Raw genomic sequence first — 16,093 nt, forward strand, 5'->3', positions numbered from 1 at the left:
CTGGTGGGTTAAACAGTGTCACTATATACAGTAATAGGGGGTCAGACCATCTCACAGACTGTGGGCACAGAGATTTCTCTTCAGAAAGAAGCAGACTACTCCAATAGGGTTTGCTTAGGTATAGTGTCAGGTAATATAGTTGTGGAGATCATTAACAACCAGAAGGGAAATTTAATGAAAACATTTTTTAGATATCAAGAATTTATTTTTAAATCAGGTGTCCGTATCATTTCTACGTGTTTTATTTTTGCCCTTGCCAGATTGACTGGACGATATGTGATAGGTTCATCACTGTGTGCAAATTACTGAGTATGGTCAGTTATATATAAAGCTGTGTCAGAGAAATGAAGTTACTGAATAATTTAATTTTCTGTACATTTATGATAATTTTACTGTATAGAAATGGTAAATACGTCACGTGTGTTATTTTATCGTTTCTGTTAAGCGTTTTGTATATATTTTTTTAATTTTACAATGTAGCTTCATCTGCAATGTAAAAATATTTATTGGAATTTGTTTTTCTTTCTACATTTAGGATAAACATGGTTTACTTTATCCTGTTCAAATATATAATCATTATTCTGTTTTGATATTGCTAATCATTCAGATTCTATATTAGATTTCCAAGATATAAAATGTCAGTACAGTTATTGTGAAAACTATTTGTAGAATGGAAAATCATTTTTTTCCTTCTTCCTTTCATTGTAACAAAGCTGTATCTATTTGTGGTTGTCATGACAACATTTCTTTTATTGTGTAAGCTATGCTTATCGTTTCTTAATAGCTCATGTCTTGTGTTTTAAGTTGTCTTCCTTAGATGCAATTATTTGTCCTTGTTTCTATTTTAAGGCTTTATCTCTGGATTTCTCTGGGCAATAGCCAATTGTTGCTGGTTTCTGGCTAATAATTACCTGAGTGCTGTGGTCAGCTTTCCAATAATCACGGCAGTGAGTATTTACGGCATTTGTTCCTTAACTTTAACTTAACATTCCTTAACTTCTTGCTTTGCTTATTTCAATTTGTCAGAATAACCAAACTTATAGCTGTGTTAGAATATATCTCGATAAAATATGAGACGATCAGTTATACAGCATGAAGTATTTTAGTGATAGCCTCAATCTATTATAAGTGAGATTAATAAAGCCATATGACTCTGCTCTGTGTATTTTGTGGGCTTTTATGTTTATTGTGGATGCAATTACTTTTCTTGAATAAAGAGCTGTTGATAGTTTTTTAAACCAGTTTTAGATGATTTCAGTGCATCTGCTTAAACAATGCGTGTATTAATTCTGTGATGTCATTCTTCAGGGACCTGGATTAATCGCTGCAATGTGGGGAGTTTTAGTTTTCAAAGAAATAAAGGTGAGTTTTTGCCATATGGCTAACATTAACAGCCTTAGTTATGTTGCGTGGATTATTCTCATTCAGGACATTTATTTAATAAAGGGACATAAAGCTAAAAACTGAATTGCATTTTAATGCATTTCAGTTTTGAACAGAAACAATTTTTGTAATATATACATATTAGCAAAAATGCTTCTAACAAAATATATCCCTTTGAATGTGCTTGGAGTTTATTGTCACATACCCCATGCCCCTCCCCATTCAAACACTGTGCCTACTCCATAAGCATAAATTACAGAAGTGGTTACTCGGTTTGCATCACTGCTGATAAATACATGCCACTGTCAGCTCTATGTGTATTGTGATCAGTTTAAATGAGGTTGCATGAGGCATATGTACAGATGCTCCATGCACAGTAAAAGCTGTGGCTGAAACAGTGATACTTTGTCCTAAAAGTTGTTTTACTAATGTATGTGTGAAACAAAAATGCTTCATTTTGAGTTTTAAGTTTTTATTGAATTTGATCAGTTACAAATACATTGAAGTACAAAAATACAGAGTAACATGATACCATACAGGATAACAATGCACAAAGATAATATTTCATCACCATTGCAGATAAAAATGTAAGTTTTAGATACATGACCTCCCCATAGGGAAGTAGCAGCTATGTTTGACAAGTCACTTCTTGATTGCATTAACCCATAGGATTTTTTCAACCTTAATTCCGATTGGCTGATAGAATTCTATCAGCTAATCGGAATCTAAGGGACGCCATCTTGGATGACGTCACTTAAAGTAACCTTCATTCGTCGGGTAGTCGTCGGAAGAAGAGGATGCTCCGCGTCAGATGTCTTGAAGATGGAGCCGCTCCGCGCTAGATGGATGAAGATAGAAGATGCCATCTGGATGAAGACTTCTGCCCGTCTGGAGGACCACTTCTCCTGGTTTAAATGAAGACTTCTCCCGGCTTCGTTGAGGACTTCTTGCCGCTTCACTGAGGACTTCTCCCGGCTTCGTTGAGGATGAATGTCGGCTCTTCAAAACTGTAAGTGGATCTTCAGGGGTTAGTGTTAGGTTTTTTAAAAGGGTTTATTGGTTGGGTTTTATTTTTAGGTTAGGGCTTTGGGCTACAATAGAGCTAAATGTAATTTTAAGGGCAATGCCCATCCAAATGCCCCTTTCAGGGCAATGGGGCACTTAGGTTTTTTTAGTTAGGGTTTTATTTGGGGGGTTGGTTGTGTGGGTGGTGGGTTTTACTGTTGGGGGGGTTGTTTGCATTTTTTTTACAGGTAAAAGAGCTGATTTCTTTGGGGCAATGCCCCGCAAAAGGCCCTTTTAAGGGCTATTGGTAGTTTAGTTTAGGCTAGGGGGGGTATTTTAGGGGGGCTTTTTATTTTGATAGGGCTATTAGATTAGGTGTAATTAGTTTAAATATCTTGTAATTTGTTTTTTATTTTGTGTAATTTAGTGTTTGTTTGTTTTTGTAATTTAGGTAATTGTATTTAATTTATGTAATTGTATTTAATTTAGGTAATTTAGGTAGTTGTAGTGTAAGGTTAGGTGTTAGTGTAAGACAGGTTAGGTTTTATTTTACAGGCAAATTTGTATTTATTTTAGCTAGGTAGTTATTAAATAGTTAATAACTATTTAGTAACTATTCTACCTAGTTAAAATAAATACAAACTTGCCTGTAAAATAAAAATAAACCCTAAGCTAGATACAATGTAACTATTAGTTATATTGTAGCTAGCTTATGGTTTATTTTACAGGTAAGTATTTAGTTTTAAATAGGAATGATTTCGTTATTAATAGTATGTTTTATTTAGATTTATTTTAATTATATTTAAGTTAGGGGGTGTTAGGGTTAGACTTAGGTTTAGGGGTTAATAAATATAGTATAGTGGCGGCGACGTTGGGGGCGGCAGATTAGGGGTTAATAAGTGTAATGTAGGTGTCGGCGATGTTGGGAGCGGCAGATTAGGGGTTAATAAGTGTAAGATTAGGGGTGTTTAGACTCAGGGTTCATGTTAGGGTGTTAGGTGTAAACATAAATTTTGTTTCCCCATAGGAATCAATGGGGCTGCGTTACGGAGCTTTACGCTGATTTTTTGCAGGTGTTAGGCTTTTTTTCAGCCAGCTCTCCCCATTAATGTCTATGGGGAAATCGTGCACAAGCAGGTACAACCAGCTCACTGCTGACTTAAGCAGCGCTGGTATTGAAGTGCTGTATGGAGCACAATTTTGCTCTAAGCTCACTTCTTGTCTTTTAACGCAGGGTTTATAAAAACATGTAATTCCAGCGCTGTGGGTAAGTGTGAAGTGACAATAACGTGCAAGTTAGCACCGCACCCCTCTTACCGCAAAACTCGTAATCTAGCCGTTTGTTTATTGTATAAACGTTTCTCTCGTAAGGTGTATCCAGTCCACGGGTTCATCCATTACTTGTGGGATATTCTCCTTCCCAACAGGAAGCTGCAAGAGGACACCCACAGCAGAGCTGTCTATATAGCTCCTCCCCTAACTGCCACCCCCAGACATTCTCTTGCAGCTCTCGACAAGATAGGAAGTATCAAGAGATATGTGGTGACTTAGTGTAGTTTTTACCTTCAATCAAAAGTTTGATATTTTTAAACGGTACCGACGTTGTACTGTTTTACTCTCAGGCAGAAATTAGAAGAAGAATCTGCCTGGAGGTTGATGATCTTAGCGGTTTGTAACTAAGGTCCATTGCTGTTCTCACACATAACTGAAGAGTATGGGAAAGACTTTGGTTGGGGGAACGGTTTGCAGATTAACTGCTTTGAGGTATGTTCAATATATTTATTTCTAGAGAGATGATAAGATCTAGAAAATGCTGACAGAGCCTTGTATAATTGAGGTAAGCCTGATGCAGTGATTTAACAACGACTGGGATCATGCTTACAAAAAAGGGTAATATTCATGTTAATACTCATATTTCTCCTGTTAAGTGTGGTCAGTCCACGGGTCATCATTACTTCTGGGATATTAACTCCTCCCCAACAGGAAGTGCAAGAGGATTCACCCAGCAGAGCTGCTATATGGCTCCTCCCCTCTACGTCACCTTCAGTCATTCTCTTGCACCCAACGAATAGATAGGATGTGTGAGTGGACTGTGGTGATTATACTTAGTTTCATACCTTCAATCAAAAGTTTGTTATTTTATAATAGCACCGGAGTGTGTTATTCCTTCTCTGGTAGAATTTGAAGAAGAATCTACCTGAGTTTTTTCTATGATTTTAGCCGGCATAGTTAAGATCATATTGCTGTTTCTCGGCCATCTGAGGAGAGGTAAACTTCAGATCAGGGGACAGCGGGCAGATTAATCTGCAAAGAGGTATGTAGCAGCTTATTATTTTCTGACAATGGAATTGATTAGAAAATTCTGCCATACCGATATAATGTAAACTCAGCCTTAAATGCAGTAGCAGCAACTGGTATCAGGCTGTCATGTATGTATATTTTACACTTCAGTATTCTGGGGAATGGCACTTCACTGGAATTATACTGTATGCATAAGACTTTAGCCTAATTTGCAGGGACTAGCAACAGGCTTTTTAATAACACTTAATTTATTTAATGTTAAACGTTTTTTGCTGGCATGTAAAATCGTTTAATTTTCTGAGGTACTGGGTGAAAAAATGTTTTGGGCACTATTTTTTTCCACTTGGCAGTCGTTTTATTTAATTTATGACAGTTTACTGATCTCTCTCACTGTTGTGTGTGAGGGGGAGGGGCCTTTTTTGGCGCTTTTGCTACGCATCAAAAAATTCAGTCAGAAGTTCATTGTCTTCCCTGCATGATCCGGTTCATCTCTACAGAACTCAGGGGTCTTCAAAACTTGTTTTGAGGGAGGTAATCACTCACAGCAGAGCTGTGAGATTGTAGTTGACTGTGATAAAAAACGTTTATTTCTGTATTTTTTTTTTCTCTGCTATCAGGGTTAGTTATCCTTTGCTAATGGGAGCAATCCTTTGCTAAAATTGTGTTTTTACAAAGATTTGATGCTATAACTTTTCAGTTTATTAATTTTCAACTGTCATAACTTTTTCTGTGCTTCTTATAGGCACAGTACGTTTTCATATTATAGTAAATTACTTGAAAAGTATTTCCAAGTTGCTAGTTTATTTGCTAGTGTGTTAAACATGTCTGATTCAGAGGAAGATATCTGTGCTATATGTGCTAAAGCCAAAGTGGAGCCCAATAGAAATTTATGTACTAACTGCATTGATGCTACTTTAAATAAATGTCAATCTGTACAAATTGAACATATTTCACCAAACAACGAGGGGAGAGTTATGCCGACTAACTCGCCTCACGTGTCAGTACCTGCATCTCCCGCTCGGGAGGTGCGTGATATTGTAGCGCCGAGTACATCTGGGCGGCCATTACAAATCACATTACAGGATATGTCTACTGTTATGACTGAAGTTTTGGCTAAATTACCAGAACTAAGAGGTAAGCGTGATCACTCTGGGGTGAGAACAGAGTGCGCTGATAATATTAGGGCCATGTCAGACACTGCGTCACAATTTGCAGAACATGAGGACGGAGAGCTTCATTCTGCGGGTGACGGTTCTGATCCAAACAAACTGGATTCAGACATTTCAAATTTTAAATTTAAGCTGGAAAACCTCCGTGTATTACTAGGGGAGGTGTTAGCGGCTCTGAATGATTGTAACACAGTTGCAATACCAGAGAAAATGTGTAGGTTGGATAAATATTTTGCGGTACCTTCGAGTACTGACGTTTTTCCTATACCTAAGAGACTTACTGAAATTGTTACTAAGGAGTGGGATAGACCCGGTGTGCCGTTCTCACCCCCTCCGATATTTAGAAAGATGTTTCCAATAGACGCCACCACACGGGACTTAAGGCAAACGGTCCCTAAGGTGGAGGGAGCAGTTTCTACTTTAGCTAAGCGTACCACTATCCCGGTGGAGGATAGCTGTGCCTTTTCAGATCCAATGGATAAAAAGTTAGAGGGTTACCTTAAGAAAATGTTTGTTCAACAAGGTTTTATATTGCAACCTCTTGCATGCATTGCGCCTGTCACGGCTGCAGCAGCATTTTGGTTTGAGTCTCTGGAAGAGACACTTGAATCAGCTCCATTAGATGAGATTACACACAAGCTTAAAGCCCTTAAGTTAGCTAACTCATTTATTTCGGATGCCGTAGTACATTTAACTAAACTTACGGCTAAGAATTCCGGATTCGCCATTCAGGTGCGCAGAGCACTGTGGCTAAAATCCTGGTCAGCTGACGTTACTTCTAAATCTAAATTGCTTAATATACCTTTCAAAGGGCAGACCTTATTCGGGCCCGGGTTGAAAGAAATTATCGCTGACATTACAGGAGGTAAAGGCCATGCCCTGCCTCAAGACAGAGCCAAACCTAAGGCTAGACAGTCTAATTTTCGTTCCTTTCGTAATTTCAAAGCAGGAGCAGCATCAACTTCCTCTGCACCAAAACAGGAAGGAGCTGTTGCTCGCTACAGACAAGGCTGGAGACCTAACCAGTCCTGGAACAAGGGCAAGCAGACCAGGAAACCTGCTGCTGCCCCTAAGACAGCATGAATTGAGGGCCCCCGATCCGGGAACGGATCTAGTGGGGGGCAGACTTTCTCTCTTCGCCCAGGCTTGGGCAAGGGATGTCCAGGATCCCTGGGCGTTAGAGATCATATCTCAGGGATACCTTCTGGACTTCAAATCCTCTCCCCCAAGAGGGAGATTTCATCTGTCAAGGTTGTCAACAAACCAAATAAAGAAAGAGGCGTTTCTACGCTGCGTACAAGATCTTTTATTAATGGGAGTAATCCATCCGGTTCCGCGGTCGGAACAAGGACAAGGGTTTTACTCAAATCTGTTTGTGGTTCCCAAAAAAGAGGGAACTTTCAGGCCAATCTTGGATTTAAAGATCCTAAACAAATTCCTAAGAGTTCCATCGTTCAAAATGGAAACTATTCGGACAATTTTACCCATGATCCAAAAGGGTCAGTACATGACCACAGTGGATTTAAAGGATGCTTACCTTCACATACCGATTCACAAAGATCATTACCGGTATCTAAGGTTTGCCTTTCTAGACAGGCATTACCAGTTTGTAGCTCTTCCATTCGGATTGGCTACGGCTCCAAGAATCTTCACAAAGGTTCTGGGTGCTCTTCTGGCGGTATTAAGACCGCGAGGAATTTCAGTAGCTCCGTACCTAGACGACATTCTGATACAAGCTTCAAGCTTTCAAACTGCCAAGTCTCATACAGAGTTAGTACTGGCATTTCTAAGGTCACATGGATGGAAGGTGAACGAAAAGAAGAGTTCTCTCTTTCCACTCACAAGAGTTCCCTTCTTGGGGACTCTTATAGATTCTGTAGAAATGAAGATTTACCTGACAGAAGACAGGTTAACAAAGCTTCAAAATGCATGCCGTGTCCTTCATTCCATTCAACACCCGTCAGTAGCTCAATGCATGGAGGTGATCGGCTTAATGGTAGCGGCAATGGACATAGTACCCTTTGCACGCCTACATCTCAGACCGCTGCAATTGTGCATGCTAAGTCAGTGGAATGGGGATTACTCAGACTTGTCCCCTACGCTGAATCTGGATCAAGAGACCAGAAATTCTCTTCTATGGTGGCTTTCTCAGCCACATCTGTCCAGGGGGATGCCATTCAGCAGGCCGGACTGGACAATTGTAACAACAGACGCCAGCCTACTAGGTTGGGGCGCTGTCTGGAATTCTCTGAAGGCTCAGGGACAATGGAATCTGGAGGAGAGTCTCCTACCAATAAACATTCTGGAATTGAGAGCAGTTCTCAATGCCCTTCTGGCTTGGCCCCAGTTAACAACTCGGGGGTTCATCAGGTTTCAGTCGGACAACATCACGACTGTAGCTTACATCAACCATCAGGGAGGGACAAGAAGCTCCCTAGCAATGATGGAAGTATCAAAGATAATTCGCTGGGCAGAGTCTCACTCTTGCCACCTGTCAGCAATCCACATCCTGGGAGTGGAGAACTGGGAGGCGGATTTCCTAAGTCGTCAGACTTTTCATCCGGGGGAGTGGGAACTTCATCCGGAGGTCTTTGTCCAAATACTTCAACGTTGGGGCAAACCAGAGATAGATCTCATGGCGTCTCGACAGAACGCCAAGCTTCCTCGTTACGGGTCCAGATCCAGGGATCCGGGAGCGGTTCTGATAGATGCTTTGACAGCACCTTGGACCTTCGGGATGGCTTATGTGTTTCCACCCTTCCCGATGCTTCCTCGATTGATTGCCAGAATCAAACAGGAGAGAGCCTCCGTGATTCTAATAGCGCCTGCATGGCCACGCAGGACTTGGTATGCAGATCTAGTGGACATGTCATCCTGTCCACCTTGGTCTCTACCTCTGAAACAGGACCTTCTGATCCAGGGTCCCTTCAAACATCAAAATCTAATTTCTCTGAAGCTGACTGCTTGGAAATTGAACGCTTGATTTTATCAAAACGTGGTTTTTCTGAGTCAGTTATTGATACCTTAATACAGGCTAGGAAGCCTGTTACCAGAAAGATTTACCATAAGATATGGCGCAAATACTTATATTGGTGCGAATCCAAGAGTTACTCATGGAGTAAGGTTAGGATTCCGAGGATATTGTCTTTTCTACAAGAAGGTTTAGAAAAGGGTTTATCCGCTAGTTCCTTAAAGGGACAGATTTCAGCTCTGTCCATTCTTTTACACAAACGTCTGTCAGAAGTTCCGGACGTTCAAGCTTTTTGTCAGGCTTTAGCTAGGATCAAGCCTGTGTTTAAAACTGTTGCTCCACCATGGAGTTTGAACTTAGTTCTTAATGTTTTACAGGGTGTTCCGTTTGAACCCCTTCATTCCATTGATATCAAGCTGTTATCTTGGAAAGTTCTGTTTTTAATGGCGATTTCCTCGGCTCGAAGAGTCTCTGAGTTATCTGCTTTACATTGTGATTCTCCTTATCTGATTTTTCATTCAGACAAGGTAGTTCTGCGTACTAAACCTACCTAAGGTGGTCACTAACAGGAATATCAATCAAGAGATTGTGGTTCCATCTTTGTGTCCTAATCCTTCTTCGAAGAAGGAACGTCTGCTACACAATCTAGATGTAGTCCGTGCCCTGAAATTTTATCTACAGGCAACTAAGGATTTTCGACAAACGTCTTCCCTGTTTGTCATTTATTCTGGTCAGAGGAGAGGTCAAAAAGCTTCGGCTACCTCTCTCTCTTTTTGGCTTCGTAGCATAATACGGTTAGCCTATGAGACTGCTGGACAGCAGCCTCCTGAAAGAATTACAGCACATTCTACTAGAGCTGTGGCTTCCACTTGGGCCTTTAAGAATGAGGCTTCTGTTGAACAGATTTGCAAGGCTGCAACTTGGTCTTCTCTTCATACTTTTTCCAAATTTTACAAATTTGACACTTTTGCTTCTTCGGAGGCTGTTTTTGGGAGAAAGGTTCTTCAGGCAGTGGTTCCTTCCGTATAAAGAGCCTGCCTGTCCCTCCCGTCATCCGTGTACTTTAGCTTTGGTATTGGTATCCCAGAAGTAATGATGACCCGTGGACTGACCACACTTAACAGGAGAAAACAAAATTTATGCTTACCTGATAAATTCCTTTCTCCTGTAGTGTGGTCAGTCCACGGCCCGCCCTGTTTTTTATGGCAGGTAAAAAATTTTTTGAATTATACTCCAGTCACCACTACACCCTTTGGCTTCTCCTTTCTCGTTGGTCCTTGGTCGAATGACTGGAGGTGACGTAGAGGGGAGGAGCTATATAGCAGCTCTGCTGGGTGAATCCTCTTGCACTTCCTGTTGGGGAGGAGTTAATATCCCAGAAGTAATGATGACCCGTGGACTGACCACACTACAGGAGAAAGGAATTTATCAGGTAAGCATAAATTTTTTTTTTTAGTGACAAAACGTTTACATGTTAAATAGAAAGAACTTTTTTTCTCTGAGGGTGATAAATCATTTTTTGGGGGCCTAGTTTCCACATGGCTAGTCAGATACTCCTAAGAGTATTTTCTTAAGGCCCTCTGACATCGAGTGTATGGTGGGAGGGGCCTATTTTCACGCTCTAGATGCGCAGCTCATACAGGGAGTGCAGAATTATTAGGCAAGTTGTATTTTTGAGGATTAATTTTATTATTGAACAACAACCATGTTCTCAATGAACCCAAAAAACTCATTAATATCAAAGCTGAATAGTTTTGGAAGTAGTTTTTAGTTTGTTTTTAGTTGTAGCTATTTTAGGGGGATATTTGTGTGTGCAGGTGACTATTACTGTGCATAATTATTAGGCAACTTAACAAATAACAAATATATACCCATTTCAATTATTTATTTTTACCAGTGAAACCAATATAACATCTCAACATTCACAAATATACATTTCTGACATTCAAAAACAAAAACAAATCAGTGACCAATATAGCCACCTTTCTTTGCAAGGACACTCAAATGCCTGCCATCCATGGATTCTGTCAGTGTTTTGATCTGTTCACCATCAACATTGCGTGCAGCAGCAACCACAGCCTCCCAGACACTGTTCAGAGAGGTGTACTGTTTTCCCTCCTTGTAAATCTCACATTTGATGATGGACCACAGGTTCTCAATGGGGTTCAGATCAGGTGAACAAGGAGGCCATGTCATTAGATTTTCTTCTTTTATACCCTTTCTTGCCAGCCACGCTGTGGAGTACTTGGACGCGTGTGATGGAGCATTGTCCTGCATGAAAATCATGTTTTTCTTGAAGGATGCAGACTTCTTCCTGTACCACTGCTTGAAGAAGGTGTCTTCCAGAAACTGGCAGTAGGACTGGGAGTTGAGCTTGACTCCATCCTCAACCCGAAAAGGCCCCACAAGCTCATCTTTGATGATACCAGCCCAAACCAGTACTCCACCTCCACCTTGCTGGCGTCTGAGTCGGACTGGAGCTCTCTGCCCTTTACCAATCCAGCCACGGGCCCATCCATCTGGCCCATCAAGACTCACTCTCATTTCATCAGTCCATAAAACCTTAGAAAAATCAGTCTTGAGATATTTCTTGGCCCAGTCTTGACGTTTCAGCTTGTGTGTCTGTTCAGTGGTGGTCGTCTTTCAGCCTTTCTTACCTTGGCCATGTCTCTGAGTATTGCACACCTTGTGCTTTTGGGCACTCCAGTGATGTTGCAGCTCTGAAATATGGCCAAACTGGTGGCAAGTGGCATCTTGGCAGCTGCACGCTTGACTTTTCTCAGTTCATGGGCAGTTATTTTGCGCCTTGGTTTTTCCACACGCTTCTTGCGACCCTGTTGACTATTTTGAATGAAACGCTTGATTGTTCGATGATCACGCTTCAGAAGCTTTGCAATTTTAAGAGTGCTGCATCCCTCTGCAAGATATCTCACTATTTTTGACTTTTCTGAGCCTGTCAAGTCCTTCTTTTGACCCATTTTGCCAAAGGAAAGGAAGTTGCCTAATAATTATGCACACCTGATATAGGGTGTTGATGTCATTAGACCACACCCCTTCTCATTACAGAGATGCACATCACCTAATATGCTTAATTGGTAGTAGGCTTTCGAGCCTATACAGCTTGGAGTAAGACAACATGCATAAAGAGGATGATGTGGTCAAAATTCTCATTTGCCTAATAATTCTGCACTCCCTGTATTCAGACTGAGACATCCAGCTTCCCTAAAGGAGTCCTCTGGCATCTGAGGACCACTATAGAGGGCTTATTTCTTTCCTAAATCGTATTTGAGGGCATGTAGGAGCCACAGCAGAGCTGTGGCAAGGTGTTTAACTGTTTATTAATGTTTTTTTTTACGTTTTTCAAATCCGGTATGGGGCCTAAAGGGTTAATCATCCATTTGCAAGTGGATGCAATGCTGCTTTAGTTCCTTATACACACTGTAAAAAATTTGAAGAGTTTACTACTTTTTAACACTGTTTTGCAGTTTATGTGATAGTTTTTTTCTCTTAAAGGCACAGTACCATTTTTATTTAATTGCTGTTTCACATTTATTAAAGTGTTTTCCAAGCTTGCTGGTCTCATTACTAGTCTGTTAAATATGTCTGACATAGAGGAAACTCCTTGTTCAATATGTTTAGAAGCCATTGTGGAACCCCCTCTTAGAAATTTTTATCCATCAAGGTTTTATTCTCCAGCCTCTTGCAGGCATTGCCCCAGTTACTGCTGCAGCGGCTTTTTGGTTCGAGTCTCTTGAGGAGGCTCTACAGGTGGAGACCCCGTTAGATGATATTTTAGACAGGATTAAAGCTCTCAAGTTAGCTAATTCCTTTATTTCTGACGCAGTTTTTCATCTAACCAAACTAACGGCTAAGAATTCAGGTTTTGCCATTCTGGCATGCAGGATGCTATGGCTTAAGTCCTGGTCAGCAGACGTTACTTTAAAGTCTAAGCTTCTTAACATCCCCTTCAAAGGACAGACCCTATTCAGGCCGGGCCTGAAGGAGATCATTTCTGATATTACTGGAGGAAAAGGTCATGCCCTTCCTCAGGATAGGTCCAATAAATTAAGGACCAAATAGAATAATTTTCATTCATTTTGAAACTTCAAGAGTGGCGCAACTTCAGCTTCCTCTAATGCAAAACAAGAGGGAAATTTTGCCCAGTCCAAACCAGTCTGGAGACCGAACCAGGCTTGGAACAAGGGGAAGCAGGCCAAAAAACCTGCTGCCGCCTCTAAGACAGCATGAACGAGTAGCCCCCGATCCAGGACCGGATCTAGTAGGGGGCAGACTTTCTCTCTTCACCCAGGCTTGGGCAAGAGACGTCCAGGATCCCTGGGCATTAGAGATTGTTTCCCAGGGATATCTTCTGGACTTCAAAGCTTCATCTCCAAAGGGGAGATTTCATCTCTCACAATTATCTGTAAACCAGATAAAGAGAGAGTCATTCTTACTTTGTGTTCAAGACCTACTGGTTATGGGAGTGATCCACCCAGTTCCAAGAGAGGAACAGGGGCAGGGCTTCTATTCAAATCTGTTTATAGTTCCCAAAAAAGAGGGAACTTTCAGACCAATCTTGGATCTCAAGATTCTAAACAAATTTCTCAGAGTCCCATCCTTCAAGATGGAGACTATACGAGCCATCCTCCCTATGATCCAGGAGGGTCAATTTATGACTACCGTGGACTTAAAGGATGCTTATCTCCACATTCCGATTCACTGTGATCATCATCAGTTCCTCAGGTTCGCCTTCCTAGACAGGCATTACCAGTTTGCGGCTCTTCCCTTTGGGCTAGCCACGGCACCAAGAATCTTTACGAAGGTTCTAGGGTCCCTACTGGCGGTTCTAAGGCCATGAGGCATAGCGGTGGCTCCTTACCTAGACGATATTCTGATACAGGCGTCGACTTTTCAAATCGCCAAGTCCCATACGGACATTGTTCTGGCCTTTCTGAGGTCTCACGGGTGGAAGGTGAACGAAGAAAAGAGTTCTCTCTCCCCTGTCACAAGAGTTTCCTTCCTAGGAACACTGATAGATTCAGTAGAAATGAAAATTTTTCTGACAGAGGTCAGGTTATCAAAGCTTCTAACTTCCTGCCGTTCTCTTCATTCCACTTCTCGGCCGTCAGTGGCTCAGTGTATGGAAGTAATCGGCCTTATGGTAGCGGCAATGGACATAGTTCCGTTCGCCCGCCTACATCTCAGACCACTGCAACTTTGCATTCTCAATCAGTGGAATGGGGACTACACAGATTTGTCCCCCCTGCTAAATCTGGATCAAGAGACCAGGGATTCTCTTCTCTGGTGGTTATCTCGGGTCCATCTGTCCAGGGGAATGAGTTTCCACAGGCCAGAGTGGACTATAGTGATGACAGATGCCAGCCTTCTGGGCTGGGGTGCAGTCTGGAACTCCCTGAAGGCTCAGGGTTCGTGGTCTCGGGAGGAAGCCCTCCTTCCGATAAACATTCTGGAACTGAGAGCGATATTCAATGCTCTTCAGGCTTGGCCTCAACTAGCTGTGGTCAGGTTCATCAGATTTCAGTTGGACAATATCACGACTGTAGCCTATATCAACCATCAGGGGGGAACAAGAAGCCCCCTGGCAATGTTGGAGGTTTCAAAGATAATTCTATGGGCACAGGTTCACTCTTGCCATCTCTCAGTTATCCATATCCCAGGAGTAGAGAACTGGGAGGCAGATTTTCTAAGTCAGCAGACTTTTTATCCGGGGGAGTGGGAGCTCCATCCGGAGGTATTTGCCCAGCTGATCCAACTATGGGGCAAACCAGAACTGGATCTGATGGCGTCTCGTCAGAATGCCAAGCTTCCTTGTTACGGGTTCAGGTCAAGGGATCCCCAGGCAGTTCTGATAGATGCTCTGGCTTATGTGTTCCCACCATTTCCTCTCCTCCCTCGTCTGATTGCCAAGCTCAAGCAGGAGAGAGCTTCGGAGATTTTCATAGCACCTGCGTGGCCACGCAGGACTTGGTATGCAGATCTGGTGGACATGTCATCCTTTCCACCATGGACTCTGCCGCTGAGGCAGGACCTTCTACTCCAAGGCCCATTCAAACATCCAAATCTAATTTCTCGGCGGCTGACTGCTTGGAGATTGAACACTTGATTTTATCAAAACGGGGTTTCTCCGAGTCGGTCATTGATACCTTGATTCAGGCTCGAAAGCCTGTCACCTGGAAAATCTATCATAAGATATGGTGTAAATATCTTCATTGGTGTGAATCCAAGGGTTAGTCATGGAGTAAGGTCAGGATTCCTAGGATATTATCCTTTCTCCAAGAAGGATTGGAGAAGGGATTGTCAGCTAGTTCCTTAAAGGGACAGATTTCTGCTCAGTCTATTCTTCTGCACAAGCATCTAGCAGATGTTCCAGACGTTCAGGCGTTTTGTCAGGCTTTAGTTAAAATCAAGTCTGTGTTTAAACCTGTTGCTCCGCCATGGTGTTTAAATTTAGTTCTTAAAGTTGTTCAAGGGGTTCCGTTTGAACCTCTGCATTCCATAGATATCAAGCTTTTATCTTGGAAAGTTCTGTTTTTGGTAGCTATCTCTTCGGCTCGAAGAGTTTCAGAGTTATCTGCCTTACAGTGTGATTCTCCTTATCTGATCTTCCATGCAGATAAGGTAGTTTTGCGTACCAAACCTGGGTTTCTTCCTAAGGTGGTATCTAATAAGAATATCAATCAGGAGATTGTAGTTCCGTCACTGTGTCCTAATCCTTCTTCAAAGAAGGAACGTCTATTACACAATCTTGACGTGGTTCGTGCTTTAAAGTTTTATTTACAAGCTACTAAGGATTTTCGTCAAACATCTGCATTGTTTGTTGTCTGCTCTGGACAGAGGAGAGGCCAAAAGGCTTCGGCATCTTCTCTTGGCTGAGAAGCATAATCCGTTTAGTTTATGAGACTGCTGGCCAGCAACCTCCTGAAAGAATTACAGCTCATTCCACTAGAGCGGTAGCTTCCACATGGGCTTTTTAAAATGAGACCTCTGTTGAACAGATTTGTAAGGCGGCGACTTGGTCTTCGCTTCATACTTTTTCTAAATTCTACAAATTTTATACTTTTGCTTCCTCGTAGGCTATTTTTGGGAGAAAGGTCTTGCAGGCAGTGGTGCCTTCCATTTAAGTTTCTGCCTTGTCCCTCCCTTCATCCGTGTCCTAAAGCTTTGGTATTGGTATCCCACAAGTAATGGATGAACCCGTGGACTGGATACACCTTACAAGAGAAAACAAAATTTATGCTTACCT

At 41.8% G+C, this 16,093-nt stretch overlaps 1 protein-coding gene across 2 annotated transcripts in view; it reads left to right on the top strand.

The window, feature by feature from the left end:
- TMEM144 (transmembrane protein 144) overlaps positions 1–16,093 on the top strand; it is a 116,852-nt gene that overhangs the window by 90,683 nt on the left and 10,076 nt on the right. For both annotated transcript variants that reach the window (XM_053703775.1, XM_053703776.1), the window contains 2 exons: positions 850–947; positions 1,309–1,362. In XM_053703775.1, the coding sequence (XP_053559750.1) occupies positions 850–947; positions 1,309–1,362 (152 nt within the window). The remainder of the gene's footprint in view (positions 1–849; positions 948–1,308; positions 1,363–16,093) is intronic.

The sequence above is a fragment of the Bombina bombina genome, chromosome 2, assembly GCF_027579735.1.
Source record: "Bombina bombina isolate aBomBom1 chromosome 2, aBomBom1.pri, whole genome shotgun sequence".
Classification (NCBI taxonomy): domain Eukaryota; kingdom Metazoa; phylum Chordata; class Amphibia; order Anura; family Bombinatoridae; genus Bombina; species Bombina bombina.